General features: G+C 44.0%; 1 protein-coding gene across 2 annotated transcripts in view; it reads right to left on the reverse strand.

Annotated features, from left to right (window-relative positions):
* Window positions 1-3,410: 3,410 nt before the first annotated feature.
* ANXA4 (annexin A4) overlaps window positions 3,411-15,755 on the reverse strand; it is a 103,400-nt gene continuing 91,055 nt past the window's right edge. For both annotated transcript variants that reach the window (XM_051842825.2, XM_070069010.1), the window contains 4 exons: window positions 11,088-11,183; window positions 10,438-10,496; window positions 8,492-8,614; window positions 3,411-3,601 (listed from right to left, as the gene is read on the reverse strand). In XM_051842825.2, the coding sequence (XP_051698785.2) occupies window positions 3,542-3,601; window positions 8,492-8,614; window positions 10,438-10,496; window positions 11,088-11,183 (338 nt within the window). In that variant the 3' untranslated portion in view covers window positions 3,411-3,541. The remainder of the gene's footprint in view (window positions 3,602-8,491; window positions 8,615-10,437; window positions 10,497-11,087; window positions 11,184-15,755) is intronic.

A 15,755-nucleotide genomic window follows, 5' to 3' on the forward strand; every position in this document is an offset into this window, starting at 1 on the left:
ATCTCTCAAAATTATATTTTGGACAGAAAGCTCTAGTTAATTTTCAGTTATTTCAATAACTGATATATCCAGTCATTATATGACCCATATTTTATCAGTTCCCTTACCGAGGGAGTTGTTTCTACTTTAATGTTCTTACAAAGAAGAAATGGACTTCATCTGCAAAAAAAAAAAAAAAAAAAAAAAAAAAAAAAAAAAAAAAAGTTCACCAAACAGATCCCCAGAAGTGGGTTTGCTGAAAAGTTTTCAATTTAATTAACTATGCCAAATTCCTCTCTGGGTTGACTGCATAGTGTGACAATTTACACTCGCATTGGCAGTATATGGAGTTTGGGGCCCCAGTGGACTAGTGTCTGCTTCATGCCTGAGAAATCTGAACTGAGAAAAGCTAGCTGAGGCAGCTTGGGGGCGGAGGTGGGAAGCAGGGAATGACAGCTCCACGGGGATCAGCTTGCATGTGCAGAATTTATAAGCACAAAGGATGTGCAGGTATTTCCCATGGAGTAGGTAGGGGGCATGAAGAGATAGCCAGCATGAGATCATACTAGATTCTGTCAAAAGATTTGGGTAAAAGGGGCAAACAGACCAGCACAGAGAACCTGAAGACGTCACTGACTTGATTCCTAGTTTCTGAGAAAGCAGAACTGCATTTACCTTGCCAACAGAACCACAGGTAAGTGGTTCTCCAGTTCCCTGGTGATGGGGTTGACAAAGGAACCAGGAAAATGCCCACAACAATCAACTTTGTTTTTGAAAAAAATTTATCCATTTATTTGAAAGGCAGAATTAACAGAAAGAGAGGGAGAGAAATCTTCCATCCACTGTTTCACTCCCCAAATGGCGGCAACAGCTGGAGCTGGACTGGTCCAAAGCTGGGAGCCAGGAGCTTCTTTGGGGTCTCCCACGTGGGTGCAGGTGCCTGTGCAGTTGGGCTATCTTCCAAGGCTTGTTAGCTTTTCCAGGCACATTAGCAGAGAGCTGGATCAGAAGTGGAGCAGCCGGGATTCGAACCGGCACCCACAAGGGATGCAGGCGCCACAGGTGGTGGCTTTACCTGCAACACCACAATGCTGGCCCCAACAATCAACTTTAAATGTCTAAGAAGGCTCCAGAGGGCTGATCCTGTATCACCACAGCAATAGCACTCAAGCAGGACAGTCCTGCTCCTCTTGCCTCCCTGCTGCTTCAGCCCCTGTGAGGTAGGTTGAGGGGAGAGTGGCAGATGGAGGAAGCCTAGGTGGAGAAAGAAAAGCCCATCATCTCCCCTTCCCCCAGAGCCAGCTTCCTACTGGCAAGAAGCAAGAACTCTAAGTTTGAATTTTCACTTGATATATCAATTATTGAAATGACATTTGTTAAATAAGTCACACATTGGAATGATCAGAAAAGTCATGGCCCTATACTCTACCTGGATTTATATCTAAAGACAGGAGAACTAGGCCACTGAATAAATGTGGGAGAGAAAAAGTTCCTTATATCTCAGGGTCACGTTTGTTCAATAAAACCAACATTCCTCTAGGGTGGCTTTATCCTGCCTTCTAAAAAGCTTCTGGCCAATACATTTATTTGTTAAGTTTGGCTAGTATAATTTAAAAGTAAAACTTCTACCAAAAAATTCATAATGCTTCCAAAGACAAAGCTGATTTGTAGGTTTCATGGTGTTCTGTATAGATATTGAAGTAGCAGTATCATTTCCTGCTTTTAACTGGAACAACCAAGTATTCACATAAGTAGATTTCACCAATAGCTCCAGCATTTATAATAGACAAGTAACACTAAACTGAAAAGTAAATCCTTATTATTTCACCTACCAAAATACAATAGATATCATAGTCGGAACAAAGAAGGCAAGTATTCTTATTATCATAAGAATAGAAATGTTCTTTATACATGGATAATATTTAATTTAAATGTTCTACTTGGAATAGAGAGCACTGCTTATTTCCAGAGAGCCTGGCTCATTTCCAGGGAGTAAGTTAACACATTGTTTTATATCATTGAGAAGTGTTTGGCATATGTGAACTTTAGTATTATAGCATTAGACAAACAGAAGACTAAATAAGTCATTTTTTCCTATGCTGTAATTCCCAATAGAAACGGAGCAACACAAGTCTTTCAAAAATAGGTCCTTTCAGGGCCCAGGATGAAAAATCTCAGAAGTGGAAAGCCAATCAGAGAAAGAGTACACTTCATTTTAAAGTCAGCATTTTTTATTAAAATTATTTTCCATGTTGTAAATGAAATCCAAATACACCATCAAAATAATTCTAGAGTGGAAAGGCATAATGCAAATGTAAATTACTACAAATCAACAAAATCAAAAAAGATTTTTAAAATTGTTTTTAGCTCAAAAAGTTTTCTTTATATCAAAGTAACTTCACAGCTTTTCACCATTACCAGAATACCTAACTTGAAGCTTTAATTTTTTCCATTCACTTCCAAGCTGAATTAAGACATTAACTGTCATATTGTGGAATGTACAGCATTTATGTCTGATAACCAGATGTATATAATCTGTATACCACACTGACAATTTAGCTTGTTCAGGTAAATTGATTTTCGTGTACTTCAACCAGTGATCACAACATGGCATATGATGAGAGAAATCTTAGTAAAGATCAACTAACACTACAAATAAAACCTTTAAAAAAGTTTGACAGATGCTTTCAATCTATGATTATGTAAAAAAGAAAACTAGACAGCTATTCTTATAACTAATGCTCACAATTTCAAATGAATAAATTACTAGCCACTCAAAAAATAGGATTAGGGAAGAAAGTGATTTTAGAACAGTCTTCCATTTTGAAAGTTTTTCACCAGAAAGAAAACATGAAATAACGTATTCAATTTCTCAAACACAAATGAGGAAATAATCTGTTAAAAACATGGAGCATATTTTTATTTCTAATTTTAAATTTCCACATAGGTTTCAAAGCTTTGAAATGCAAGTACCACTTTAAAACATCATTATAGCCGGCGCCGTGGCTCACTAGGCTAATCCTCCGCCTAGCGGCGCCGGCACACCGGGTTCTAGTCCCGGTCGGGGCGCCGGATTCTGTCCCGGTTGCCCCTCTTCCAGGCCAGCCCTCTGCTGTGGCCAGGGAGTGCAGTGGAGGATGGCCCAGGTGCTTGGGCCCTGCACCCCATGGGAGACCAGGAAAAGCACCTGGCTCCTGGCTCCTGCCATCGGATCAGCGCGGTGCGCCGGCCGCAGCGCGCCGGCCGCGGCGGCCATTGGAGGGTGAACCAACGGCAAAAGGAAGACCTTTCTCTCTGTCTCTCTCTCTCTCTCACTATCCACTCTGCCTGTCAAAAAAATAAAAAAAAAAAAAAAAAAAAAAAAAAAAAAAAAAAAAAAAAAAACATCATTATGACTAATTACAGATGAATAATAATACAGACAGGCTATATCCTAGGAGACAACCGTAGGCGTTTTAATTGGAAATGAGCATTCTGAGATCATGCTAATAGCAGTGTAGAAAAATGAAGTTAAAAAAAAAATGCAGAGTGTTGAGACACTTCTCTCCTTCTGGGATTTATTCTAATCATCTCCTCCACAGAGAACGAGCAGCACCTTCCTGTAGTCCCCTGATGTGTCACCCTGGGGCGAGGGAAGCAAAGTTACAGTTAGACCAGTGCCTTCTTAAGTGGAATCTGGCACAGTTAACAGCTAAGTTAACTTTTTTTTTTAAATTTTTTAATTTATTTGAAAGGCAGAGTTACAGAGAGGCAGAGGCAGAGAGAGAGAAAGAAAGAGGTCTTCCATCCGCTGGTTCACTCCCCAGATGGCCCAATAGCCAGAGCTATGCCAATCCAAAGCCAGGAGCCAAGAGCTTCCTCTGGGTCGCCCATGTATGTGCAGGGGCCCAAGCACCTGGGGCCATCTTGTACTGCTTTCCCAGGCCATTGCAGAGAGCTGGATCAGAAGTGCAGCGGAGAACCATATGGGATGCTGGCATTGCAAGCAACTGGCCCTTAACTCTTTCAAGCCCTTCTAACCCATGTGAGAGACCTGGGTAGAATTCCGGTTCCTGGCTTCCACCTGGCCCAGTCCCAGTTGTTGTGCCATTTGGGAAGTAAGCCAGTGATAGAAAGATCTCTTTCTTTCTCTATTATTCTGCCTTTCAAATAAATAATCTTAAAAACAAACAAACAAAACAAAGATAAGTTTGGGGGCTGGCATTGTAGTGCAGCAGGTTAAGCTGCCAACTGTAATGCTGGCATCCCATATCCCATATAAATGTCTGTTCAAGTCCAGGTTGCTCTACTTCTGATCCAGCTCCTTGCTAATGCTCCTGGGAAAGTAGCAGAAGATGGCCTCCATGTGGGAGACCTGGATAAAGCTCCTGGCTCCTGGCTTCAGCTTGGCTCAGCTCTGGCTGTGAGGCCATTTAGGGAATGAACCAGTGGATAGAAGCTCTCTCCGTCTTTCTGTGTCTCTCCCTCTCTCATATGGGATGCCATTGTTGCAGGCAGCGGCTTAATCTGCTTTGCTACAATGCCAGCCTCTTCATAAGCTCTTTGAAGACTTCTTGTTTGCATGATTTCAATTTCCTTTCATCAAAATAAGCTCATCTTTTAATTCCATTTTCCACATATTACATAATATTATTCTATAACATTTTATTTATGTAAGTATAAGTAATATAAAATAATGCAAGAGGCAGGTACACTGGGTTAAGCCAACACTTGGAACATCCATATCTCATATTGGAGTGTTTGGGATTGGCCGGTGCCATGGCTCAATAGGCTAATCCTCCACGGCACTGGCACACGGGTTCTAGTCCCGGTCGGGGCGCCGGATTCTGTCCAGGTTGCTCCTCTTCCAGTCCAGCTCTCTGCTATGGCCTGGGAGTGCAGTGGAGGATGGCCCAAGTACTTGGGCCCTGCACCCGCAGGGAAGACCAGGATAAGCACCTGGCTCCTGCCATCGGATCAGCGCAGTGCGCCGGCCGCAGCGTGCCGGCCACAGCGGCCATTGGAGGGTGAACCAACAGTAAAGGAAGACCTTTCTCTCTGTCTCTTTCTCGCACTGTCCACCACTCTGCCTGTCAAAAAAAAAAAAAAAAAGAAGCAATATGGAGTGTTTGGGATCAAGTCCCATCTCTGCCTCCAATCTAGCTTCCTGCTAATGTGCACACCGGGAGGCAGCAGATGATGGTTCAAGTACCTGAGTTCTTGCCAGCCACATAGGAGACCCAGGTAGACTGCCTGGTTCCTGGCTTCAGCACAACTTTGGCTGTTATAGGCATTTGGAAAGTGAACTGAGGATAGAAGTTCTCTTTCTCTGTCTCTGTCTTTCCCTATCATTCTGCATTTCAGATAAATAAATCTTTAAAAGAATAAATTAACTAATGTAAATAATATAAATAATGGTATGATAAAAGTATAAGACATAGGGTCCTTTTTCAGATTTCATTAAAATTTTTATTCAGAATCTCTTCACAGACCTTTATTGTAATAAAATATATAAAATGTCATTTTAAGTGTATAATTCAGCAGTATTAATTACATTCACAATGCTGAGCAACCATAATCATTGTCTATTTCCAAAACCCTCTTGTCAACCCCAACAGAAACTCTGCACCTGCTAAGCAGTAATTCCCTATTCCTCCCTGACTTCTCCCAGCCCCTGATAGCCCCTCATATACTCCGTCTTTATGAATTTAACTATGCTACCTATTTCATGTAAGTAGAATCATAAAATGTTTAACCTGTTATGTCTGGTTTATTTCACTTGGCATATTTTCAAAGTCCATCCATGTGTAGGAAATGTCCTTCTTCTTCATGTATGCATAGACCAGATTTTATCTATCCATTCATCTATTGAATACTTAGGCTGTTTCTACCTTTTGCCTAATGTGATTAGTGTATTCACTGGTGTACAAGTATCTGTTTGAATCTCTGTTTTTATTTCAGTTGAATATATACCTGGAAGTGAAATTGCCTAGTCTTATGGTAATTGTATTATCATATAATATTATAACAACTACTTTTGAAGAAATGCCAAAGTGTTTGTCCACTGTTTTACATCCCACCAGAATTGCATGAGGGTCCCAGTTACTCTACATCATCACTAACATTTGCTATTACTGGGGGGTAAGAAGGAAAAGGGTGTTTTTGTTTTTTCTTTTTAAATTATAACCATTCTAGTAGGTGTGAAATGGTATCTCATTCTGGTTTTGATTTGCATTTCCCTAGTGGTATGACTCTTTTTTCATGTGCTTATTGAACATTCGTGTGTCTTCTTTGGAGAAATCTCTATTTGGGGCCAGCATTGTGGCACAGCAAGTAAAGCTGATGACTGATGCTGCCATCCCACTTGGGCACTGGTTGGAATCCTGGCTGCTCCACTTCCGATCTAGCTCCCTGCTAATTGCCTGGGAAATAAGCAGCATATGGCCCATGTCCTTTGGTCCCTGTGCCCACCTGGGAGACCTGGAAGAAGTTCCTGGTTCCTGGCTTCGGCTTGGCCCAGCCCTGACCATTGCAGCCATTTGGGGAGTGAACCAGTGGATGATGACCTCTCTCTATCTCTCTTTCTCACTCTCTTCCTCTCTGTCTATAACTCTGCCTTGGATTGTCTTTTTGTTATTGAATTGTAGGCATTCTTTAAATATTCTGGGTTGTAAAACCCTTATCAAGTACAGTTTATAACAATTTACGGTTCCTCCCGAAGTCCAGACAGTGAGTTTTCACTAAGCCCTTCCCAGTGCTGGTTATGATCTCTGTAAACGTTGTTAAGGTATTAGGTGAAAAATCATTATTTGTTTTTATTTGGAAGCCACTGAATATTAGTTAGCTTACCTAATATTTTCTCTTTATTGAAGATTATTTATTTGAAAGAGAGAGGGAGAGAGAGAGGGAGAAGAGAGAGACCTTCCTTCCATCTGCTGGTTCACACCCCAAATGGCTGCAACAGCCAGGGCGGGGCCAGGCCAAAGTCAGGAGCCTGGACCGCCAACTGGGAGAGCTGATCACAGTGACCAGTGACTGATTCAATCACGCCCATGCCACTCCCTAAAACCCAAAAGGTCAGGATCCAGTGAGCTTCTGGATAGCATGTGGAGGTTCCTAGTAGGGTGGGGAACCCAGGAAGGGCGCAGAAGCTCTGTGCCCTCCTCACCCACCACACCCTATGCCTCTCATCCTCTGTATCCTTGTAATACCCTTTATAATAAACCAGTAAATGTGTTCCCCTGAGTCCTATGAGCTGCTCCTGAAAATGAATCGAACCTAAGGAAGGGCTGTGGGAATTCCGATTTACAGCCAGTCAGAAACACAGGTGACACAACCTGCGTGGGAAGCGGGGACACTTCTGTGGGTCTGGCCTTCAGCCTACGAGATCTGATGCCATCTCCAGGCAGACAGCGTCAGAACTGAATTGGAGTACAGGGTGCCCAGCTGGCTTCTGCTGCTTGCTTGGTATATGTGGAAAATCCCACCTACACCTGGGGTCAGAAATGTGTGGTTGGGTGAAAATATGGGAGAAAGTAAGTTTGTTCCTATAGCCTCAGATATGTCTCCAAGCCACGAGTCGGATTCAGAATATTTAATTAATAGCTTCTAAGTAACTTGTTCTCAGCTTCATGTTCCTAAGACTCTTCTGGCTTCCTCCAGAAGCAGAATCCCAGTAATCAAGGGTTCTGAGGGATGTGAATCATTTCTCGTCACTCCCAGACCATCTTAGTTCTGCTGGATGTCTGGTGCCAGGTAATAACAGTGACCCAGGGCAAGGAAAATGCTTTCCCACCTTGCCAGCACTCAGCGGGCCCGGCACTGCATGCTGGCTTCAGGTGCTTATCTTTTGTTGTAATTATGCAGACAAGGAAATTGTGCACTTGCAAGTATTCATTAAAATGCGACCTGTCTCTGTCTGGGTTCAGCATGAAGTCACTGTTGTCTTTATAAAGCAAGTATCTCCAACTTCCCATGTGGAGTTATAGTTTGCGTGTTCTCCAGAGGCTCAGATGTTGGAAGCTCGGTCCAAAGGGCAGGAAGTAGAGGCACCTCTAAGAGGCGGAGTCTGGTGGGAGGTGACTGGGTAACTGGGGCAGGGGGCGGGGCTGACTTCTGACGGGGTTCAAGTAGTTCTTGTGGAGCGTGTGCTGCCCTGTCTCACCATGTGGCTTCTCCCTCTTGCCCGCTGTGATGCCACCTTCCATGATGCGACAGTCGGGGCCCCACCAAAGGGCTGCTGCCCAGCGGTTTGGACTTTCAGCCTCCAAAACTGAGCTTAATCAATTTCTTTTCTGTACAGAGTACCCAGGCCCAGGTATTTTGCGATAGCGGGGAAAATAGACTAACCCACTTGGCAAAGGTTTGTAAGTCTATGTGACAGGAGAGAGACTAGGAATATCTGAAGGAGGCACTCTTTTGAAAGGCAATGACAGCTGCTAGGAAGGGGACAGGAAGTGCTAAATGCCATGGGCTGAGCCCTGTCCTTTCAGTGGTGCTCTGCCCCGGTCAGGGCGAGGCTGCTGTGACCTACCTTGATGAAAGAGTACAGAGACTTCCCATAGAGCTTCCTGAAATTTGCCCGGATGTCCATCATGTCAATCTCTGCCCGTGAAACCATCACACGGATGAGGGTGTCGTCATCTGTGCCCAAGCCCTAGGGCAGAAAACAAGATCCCCGCACAGGGGAGCCCATTGGTTTCACACCGTGCTTCTCTTCCACCTCTTAGGGCTGGGGAACGTCTGGCCCGAGGGCCGTCCAAGACCCACAGAATCAATGGGTCTGGCCCTGCCAAGGCAAACGCAGGCAGGACATCTGTAGCAGGCTGATTTTTAAGTGGATCATTTCGTATGGCCCACAAATGATGCTATACAGATCCAAATGGCCCTTAGCAGGAAAAAGGTTGCCCACCCCTGGCAGGACAGGACGAGACACCACTCCACAGATGTCCTTTTGGGGCACACAGACTATTCTACATGCTTACCAACACCGCATGTTCTGACCACAGGATACCACTCTGCCTTTCTGGGGACAAACCCTGTGCCGTGCAGCCTGCCTGTCTCATCCGTAACAGCCTTGCCCCCTGGGATGTCATCCTGCCCTCCCCACACCATGGCAAAGCTTTTGGTGCAAAACTTGCTTGTAGGTCCTGCTCCAATATATCAGCTTTTTAATATATTCTTTTCAAACCCCTCACCATAAAGGAACCCCCAAAATACTGGGAAAAACATACCCTTTCCTCCCTGTTCCTATAATGTGTAGATCCTCAGCTACTGTATTACCATCTCACTTTTTTTTTTTTTTAATATTTATTTATTTGAAAGAGAGAGGTAAAGACACAGAGAGAGGTCTCCCATCCACTGATTCACTCCCCAAATGGCTGCAACACCAGAGCTGAGCTATTTCAAAGTCAGGAGCCAGGATCTTCTTCTGGGTCTCCCATGCAGGTGCAGGGCCCAAGGACTTGGGCCATCCTCCTCTGCTTTCCCAGGCCATAGCAGAGAGCTGGATTGGAAGTGGAGCAGCTGGGATGGAAACCAGCACCCATATGGATTGGTGGTGTTGCAGGCCAGTGCTTTAACCCACTGCACCACAATGCCAGCCCCTCTCATGTATTTTTATTGGTATTTTGTGCTAGTTGCCATCCTGGCAGGTTAGCTGTTCTTTGAGAGCAAGAGTACATGGTTATCTTTCCTGCATCTCTCATGGTTTCAGCAAAGGTCCTTGGAAAGAGTGCAAGACATGGGTAGGAGCACTGGCTCCGGAGCTAGACTGTCAGTGTGTACATCCTTGTGCCATTACTTCCACACCAAGGACCTTGAGAAACCTGCAAATCTTCCCCATGCCTCAGTTTCCTCATCTGTAAAGCAGGAGCTCATAATTGTACCTGCCCCACAGAACTGCTGCATGGAAAGAATTAATCTATACAAATAAAGCATTAAAAACAGAGACCCAGGGGCTGGTGTTGTGGTGTAGCAGGTAAAGCTGCAGCCTGTGTTGCTGACATCCCATAAGGGCACCAGTTGGTGTCCTGGCTGCTCCATTTCCAATCTAGCTCCCTGCTAATGGCTCAGGAAAAGTAGTAGAAGACAGCCCAAACATGGGCCCCTGCCACCCACTTGGGAGACTGAGATGAAGCTCCTGGCTCTTGGCTTTGGCCTAGCCCAGCCCCTGGGCCGCTGTAGCCATCTGAGGAGTGAACCAGTGGATGCAAGATCTCTCTCTCTCTCTCTCTCTCTCACTGTAACTCTGACTTTCAAATAAATCAATGAATCTTAAAAAAAAAAAAAAAAGTGATCCACACACCCCAAGTACTCAATAAATACACCTCATATTATCTGCAAGGCACTCATTGAAGTAATTGGTGAATTGAATTGGATCATTCAGGTGGAAATTTGGGTGGGGGATATAAGTAAGCCTAGGAAAATGGACACAAGATATGTCAAAGTCATTCACATGCCAAAAATGAAGCCATTTACCTTCATAGACTTATAAAGTCTTTCAGCAAAATATGCAGGCTTGTTCCTCATGCACTTCACTACCGAGAGAAAAAGAAATGAAAAGATTATAGTTAAGACCGTTAGGAAAAGAAAAGTGACAATTGTGCCCTCAGTTTCTACAAGGCATCAAGTAATATCTCGATTACTTTGCAGGAGAAATTGTAGCCAAACAATGTTTCCTGAACATAGGCTATGCTCTAGGTGTTTTCAGACAGAAAGTACCCTCCCTTTATCATCAGGTTCCTGGAGAAATACTTATTAAGGCCATCAAAGGATAGGGTGACATGTAGTTTCAAAATGATGATGACTATCTCTACTAGCTGAAACAGTTATTAGTTCTAAGCACTCACAGACTTGCAAGATGTAGCTAATAGTATTTTATTTCCCATGCATGGAGATATTAGAAGCACAGAAGACACAAAATATATGGACCACCTGGCATGATAGCAATCAGGCTATATATATTTCTTGCTTAAAATTCTAGCACCCGTCTCCTCCTGAGTGATTCAAACAACTTTTATCTCTGAAAAAGACTCTATATCCCCATGACAACAGACTGATAACAGAGGAGGACAGTCTACAGACATGTGCTCCCCCCCACCCGCCGCCGCCCTCAACCAGCAGCTTACCTATGGCCAGCAGGGCATCTTCAAAGCTACCAGACGTCTCGGATTTAATACTCTGCTCAATATCCTTCTGGGATATCCTTTTGTATTCATCAAACACTGCAAGCAACAACGAGATGGTGTTACCACAATAAAACAGAGAGGCAGCTCGAATCTATGGAGAGAAGCAGGCCCTCCACACTGTTTATTCTTTGGTGGCCTGCAAGAGGAAACTAACTAGCCATGTGGGTGAGGGGCCAGCAGGAGTGGAGTCGTCCATGGTTAGGGGGAAGGGACGCTGATCCTGGGAACATCAGGAAAGACCCTTCCCTTCCCCAGACCCTCTTTCCTCACCCCTGAGACATCTTGCTTTGCACATTGTTTTCTTAATAAGCAGAATGTATCTTTTTCTAATTTTGATCTTGGCACTCACGTGTTCTTCTTCCTTTTGGTTCATCAAAACCAGACCATTCAATCTCTTCAAAACTGAGACACATTTAATTACAGCCAGTTGCATCTTTTAATAGAGCTTAATATAATTAATTTTTTTCTTTTTTGTGAGGCAGTTTTGGATGTGATGAATATATTTTCCTTTCTTGCTGTCTCTTTCTGGAATCTTCCTAGGACAGATAACTTTCATTTATCCTCTTCTTTGCCTGGGCCCCCATCAGGGCTGTCAATCAAAGGACATCCATACCCAACAACATATAACATAACTTCTACCAAACAAGTGAGTGGTTTATCCAGTCAGCACCTGTTAGACTTGCCTTTCTGGGAAAAATCAAGGGGATTGCCTCACTGAGTCATCTTTCACCCTTGCAGAACCTAAGAATCACCTGGGAAAGCCATCAACTTCCTGGTGTCACTTGCAGAGCTCCTAATTAAGCCAACCTAAAGTAGGGGTTCAAGAATCAGCATTTTTAGTGGAAACCACACTTCAGAAACTCTGCCTTGGAAATTAAATTCATGACTGGCTTCTACTGAGCTCCCCCACACCTCCCTGCTTTCTGCTATTTCTGAAATTACTCAGCTCCTCCTGCCATTCAGTGAGCCATGTTTTTTCCATTTTTCCTCTTGTCTCATTGCATATTGTTTCCATGTTTCATACTTAATTTGCATCCAGTATATTATTATTTGGCATATTTCCAGAAACAATGCTTATCACACACTTAGAAAATTACTAACAAAACCTTGGTTATTATGAATGTTCTCCATTATGGTCAGTTGGTAAGAAAATGATGGCTTTCATTACCCAAATAGTGATTCTAATATTTTCTCCAAGTGACTTACAAGCAGGTATTTGACAACTGCTCAAGTATTGAGTAGGGCCCAGAAGTGAAGATTCTTTAAAAATGTATTTAGGCACTAGATTGATTTCTGAGGGCCTGCAGTTCTATGAAAGTACCACCAGGGGGGGAGATCTGTGTTGTTTGTGATCAGGTAAGGGAAGGCAATGAATTCAAGATCCGAGTCAGAAGTTGGTCTGACCATAATACAAAGTATGGGCCTATTTTTTGGTCACAGTCGAATACATGAAATAACTACAACTTTAGAATGCATCATGCTTTCATCTGGCTCTGGGTGCTTCTAAGAAATGGCTTCCAGCCTATCTCAGACAAGGTGACCCACCCTCTGGACCAAGCAGGACAATGCTTCCTGAGGCTACTCTCAAGCACCATAGGACAGATAGCAAGAGAAAAATACCCATATCCATCGCTACACCTATTTGTCAGCTTTGAAGTAGCTATGGAATACAGAACTCCGCCCATTTATCCCCATAGAAGAATTATGGGTATTTTTTTCTTGATGGGGGATATGTTAGGTAGGAAGTCAGAAATTGAGCCTCTGTGTGTATGAGAAAGGCCTGAAGACCAGCACCCACTGCAGAAGCTCCAGAAGCCCAGCATCTTGCACTTCAAAGTCCTACCCAGACCCGGATGACCCCCCAGGTGGTCCCAGCCCTTCCCCCAAGTAAAGCTCCCAGGAGAATTCTCTCTCCTCAGGATCAAAGGGGTTACCTGATAACATGGGGCAATAAAATCTTCTCAGACATGCCCTAAGGGAAGCCCCCCTACTCTGCCCAGGTGCCAGCAAATCTGGGGAGGAATTTGCTAATTTTCACCCAACAAACCCTTCTGCCAGGACTCCACATCCTTTGTCCTGGAGGAGAGGGGGAGGTGGGTAAACAGACTCCCTTAAAAACTTAAAATCCAACCGGACTGCACGCTCAGCCCTCTGCCTCTGCTGAGCCACCTGCCTGGCCTGCCCAGGTGTATTCTCTCCACTCAACCATGTAACCTCGCTCTTCCCCAATCTAAGCTACTGGGCACTCTCTCTCAGGTTCTGTCTGGAGAGGTGCCCATCTGTTCTTATGGATGTCCCTACCCTAATACACCTTGCTATTTTGCTTTCCACTAAAAAAAAAAAAAAAAAAAAAAAAAAAAAAAAAAAAAAAAAAAGAATGTATTGTGCTTTTTAGTCACTTTATGTTGTTTTTTTTTTTTTTTTTTTGACAGGCAGAGTGGACAGTGAGAGAGAGACAGAGAGAAAGGTCTTCCTTTGCCGTTGGTTCACCCTCCAATGGCCGCCGCGGCCAGCGCACCGCGCTGATCCGATGGCAGGAGCCAGGATCCAGGTGCTTTTCCTGGTCTCCCATGGGGTGCAGGGCCCAAGCACCTGGGCCATCCTCCACTGCACTCCCTGGCCACAGCAGAGAGCTGGCCTGGAAGAGGGGCAACCGGGACAGAATCCGGCGCCCCGACCGGGACTAGAACCCGGTGTGCCGGCGCCGCAAGGCGGAGGATTAGCCTAGTGAGCCGCGGCGCCGGCCCCACTTTATGTTTTCAATTAGCAAACTCATTATTTTCAAATTTCCCACAAGATTTGTAAATCTGTGAGGTGGGGAGGCATGGTAGATCTAAAAAATAATGATGTACATAAAGACCTAAAGCACTTATTATATAAAATATGAAATATCTTATTAAACTTTTATTGCAGTTTGCAAGAAGAAGATAAGCCTAACAACAAATATTCTGTAATTGTATAATGCCTTTTCCCAAAAGGAGTTAAAAGCACATTACAAAGTTTAGAATGGTCAGAAACAAATTAGAAACATACACATAGGAAATAAAATTTGAAATTATCGCCTATTCATCTTAGGAAGTATAACCCCAAAAGAAATCTCTTTCTAGCTTTACAGCTTGGAAGTTAAACAAGAATAAACATCAATCAACACTTTTATTGCTTCCTGATGTACTAAAGATTATTTTCTTTTATAACCAAATTGGGGCTGCCTTAAAAAAAAAAAACTGGGGTCAGTGCTGTGGTGTAGCAGGTAAAACTGCCATCTCCAACGCCGGCATCCCATATGGGTACCGTTTTATGTCCTGGATGCTCCACTTCTGATCCACTTCCCTGCTAATGTGCCTGGGAAGGCAGCGGAAGCTGGCCCAGGTCCTTGGGTCCCTCCACCCACATGGAGCCCCAGAAGAGACTCCTGACTCCTGGCTTCGGTCTAGCCCAGCCCCAGCCATTGTAGTCATTTGCTGAGTGAACCAGTGGATGGAAGACCTGTCTCTCTCTCATTCTCTGTCTCTTCTTCTTTCTATGTAATTGCTTAAAATAAATAACTAGATCTTTAAAAAATATATATGGAACTACTATATGAGGTGAGTGTTTGGTTTATTGTTAAGACTCTGGTTAACATACCCAGGAGTACTTGGGTTCAATCTCCTGGTCCCAGCTTCCTGCCAATGCAGATGTTGGCCGGATTCCTGCCACTCGGGTGGGAGATCTGGAGAGTGTTTGTGGCTCCTGGCTTTATCATGGGCATTTGGGTAAGGAAAGAGCAGATGGGGGGTTTTCTCTCTCTCTCTCTCTCTGCCTCTCAAATAATAGTTTTTTTTTTTTTTTTAAGGGAAGATAATGGTTCCAGTGCTACCCACATGGGAGACCCAGATGGAGTTCCAGGCCCAGACCCGGCTGCTGTGGGCATTTCGGGAGTAAACCAGCAGATGGAAGAGTTCTCGTTTTCTTTCTTTTTCTGCCTTTCAAGTATATGAAATTAAATAAGTAAACATTTTACAAAATTTAAAAGGACAACAAGAGTCAGTTTCTTAGAAGCAGGAATGCCAGAATTTGATGTTGTCTTTCTGTATCTTCTAACTTTTCATCATTGAGAATTGGCCCTGAGGCGCATCACTGGACTCATGCTTCCCAGTAAGTCTAAGACAGTTCAGTACACTCAGGTCACGGGACTAGGTGAGAGGAAAAGGCTGCCAGTTAATTACAGGCAGTGTGATTGTTGCTTTCCTTTTTTTTTTTTTTCTTTCTAAAGATTTATTTATTTGCAAGGCAAAGTTACAGAGAGAGAGAGAGAGATCGAGAGAGAGAGATCTTTCATCTGCTGGTTCATTTCCCAAATGGCCACAATGGCCAGAGCTGGGCTGATCCAAGCCCCGAGCCAGGAGCTTTTTCTGGGTCTCCCACGTGGGTGCAGGAGCCCAAGAACTTGGGCCATTTTCTGCTACTTTCCCAGGCACATTAGCAGGGAGCTGGATTGGAAGAGGAGCAGCCAGGGCTTGAACCAGCACCCATATGGGATGCCGACACTGCAGGTGGCGGCTTTGACTGCTATGCCACAGTGCTGGACCCCTGCTATTTTTCAAATAGTTTCTTTGAGAATTGAGGTAA

This window comes from Oryctolagus cuniculus, chromosome 2, assembly GCF_964237555.1.
Source record: "Oryctolagus cuniculus chromosome 2, mOryCun1.1, whole genome shotgun sequence".
Lineage (NCBI taxonomy): Eukaryota > Metazoa > Chordata > Mammalia > Lagomorpha > Leporidae > Oryctolagus > Oryctolagus cuniculus.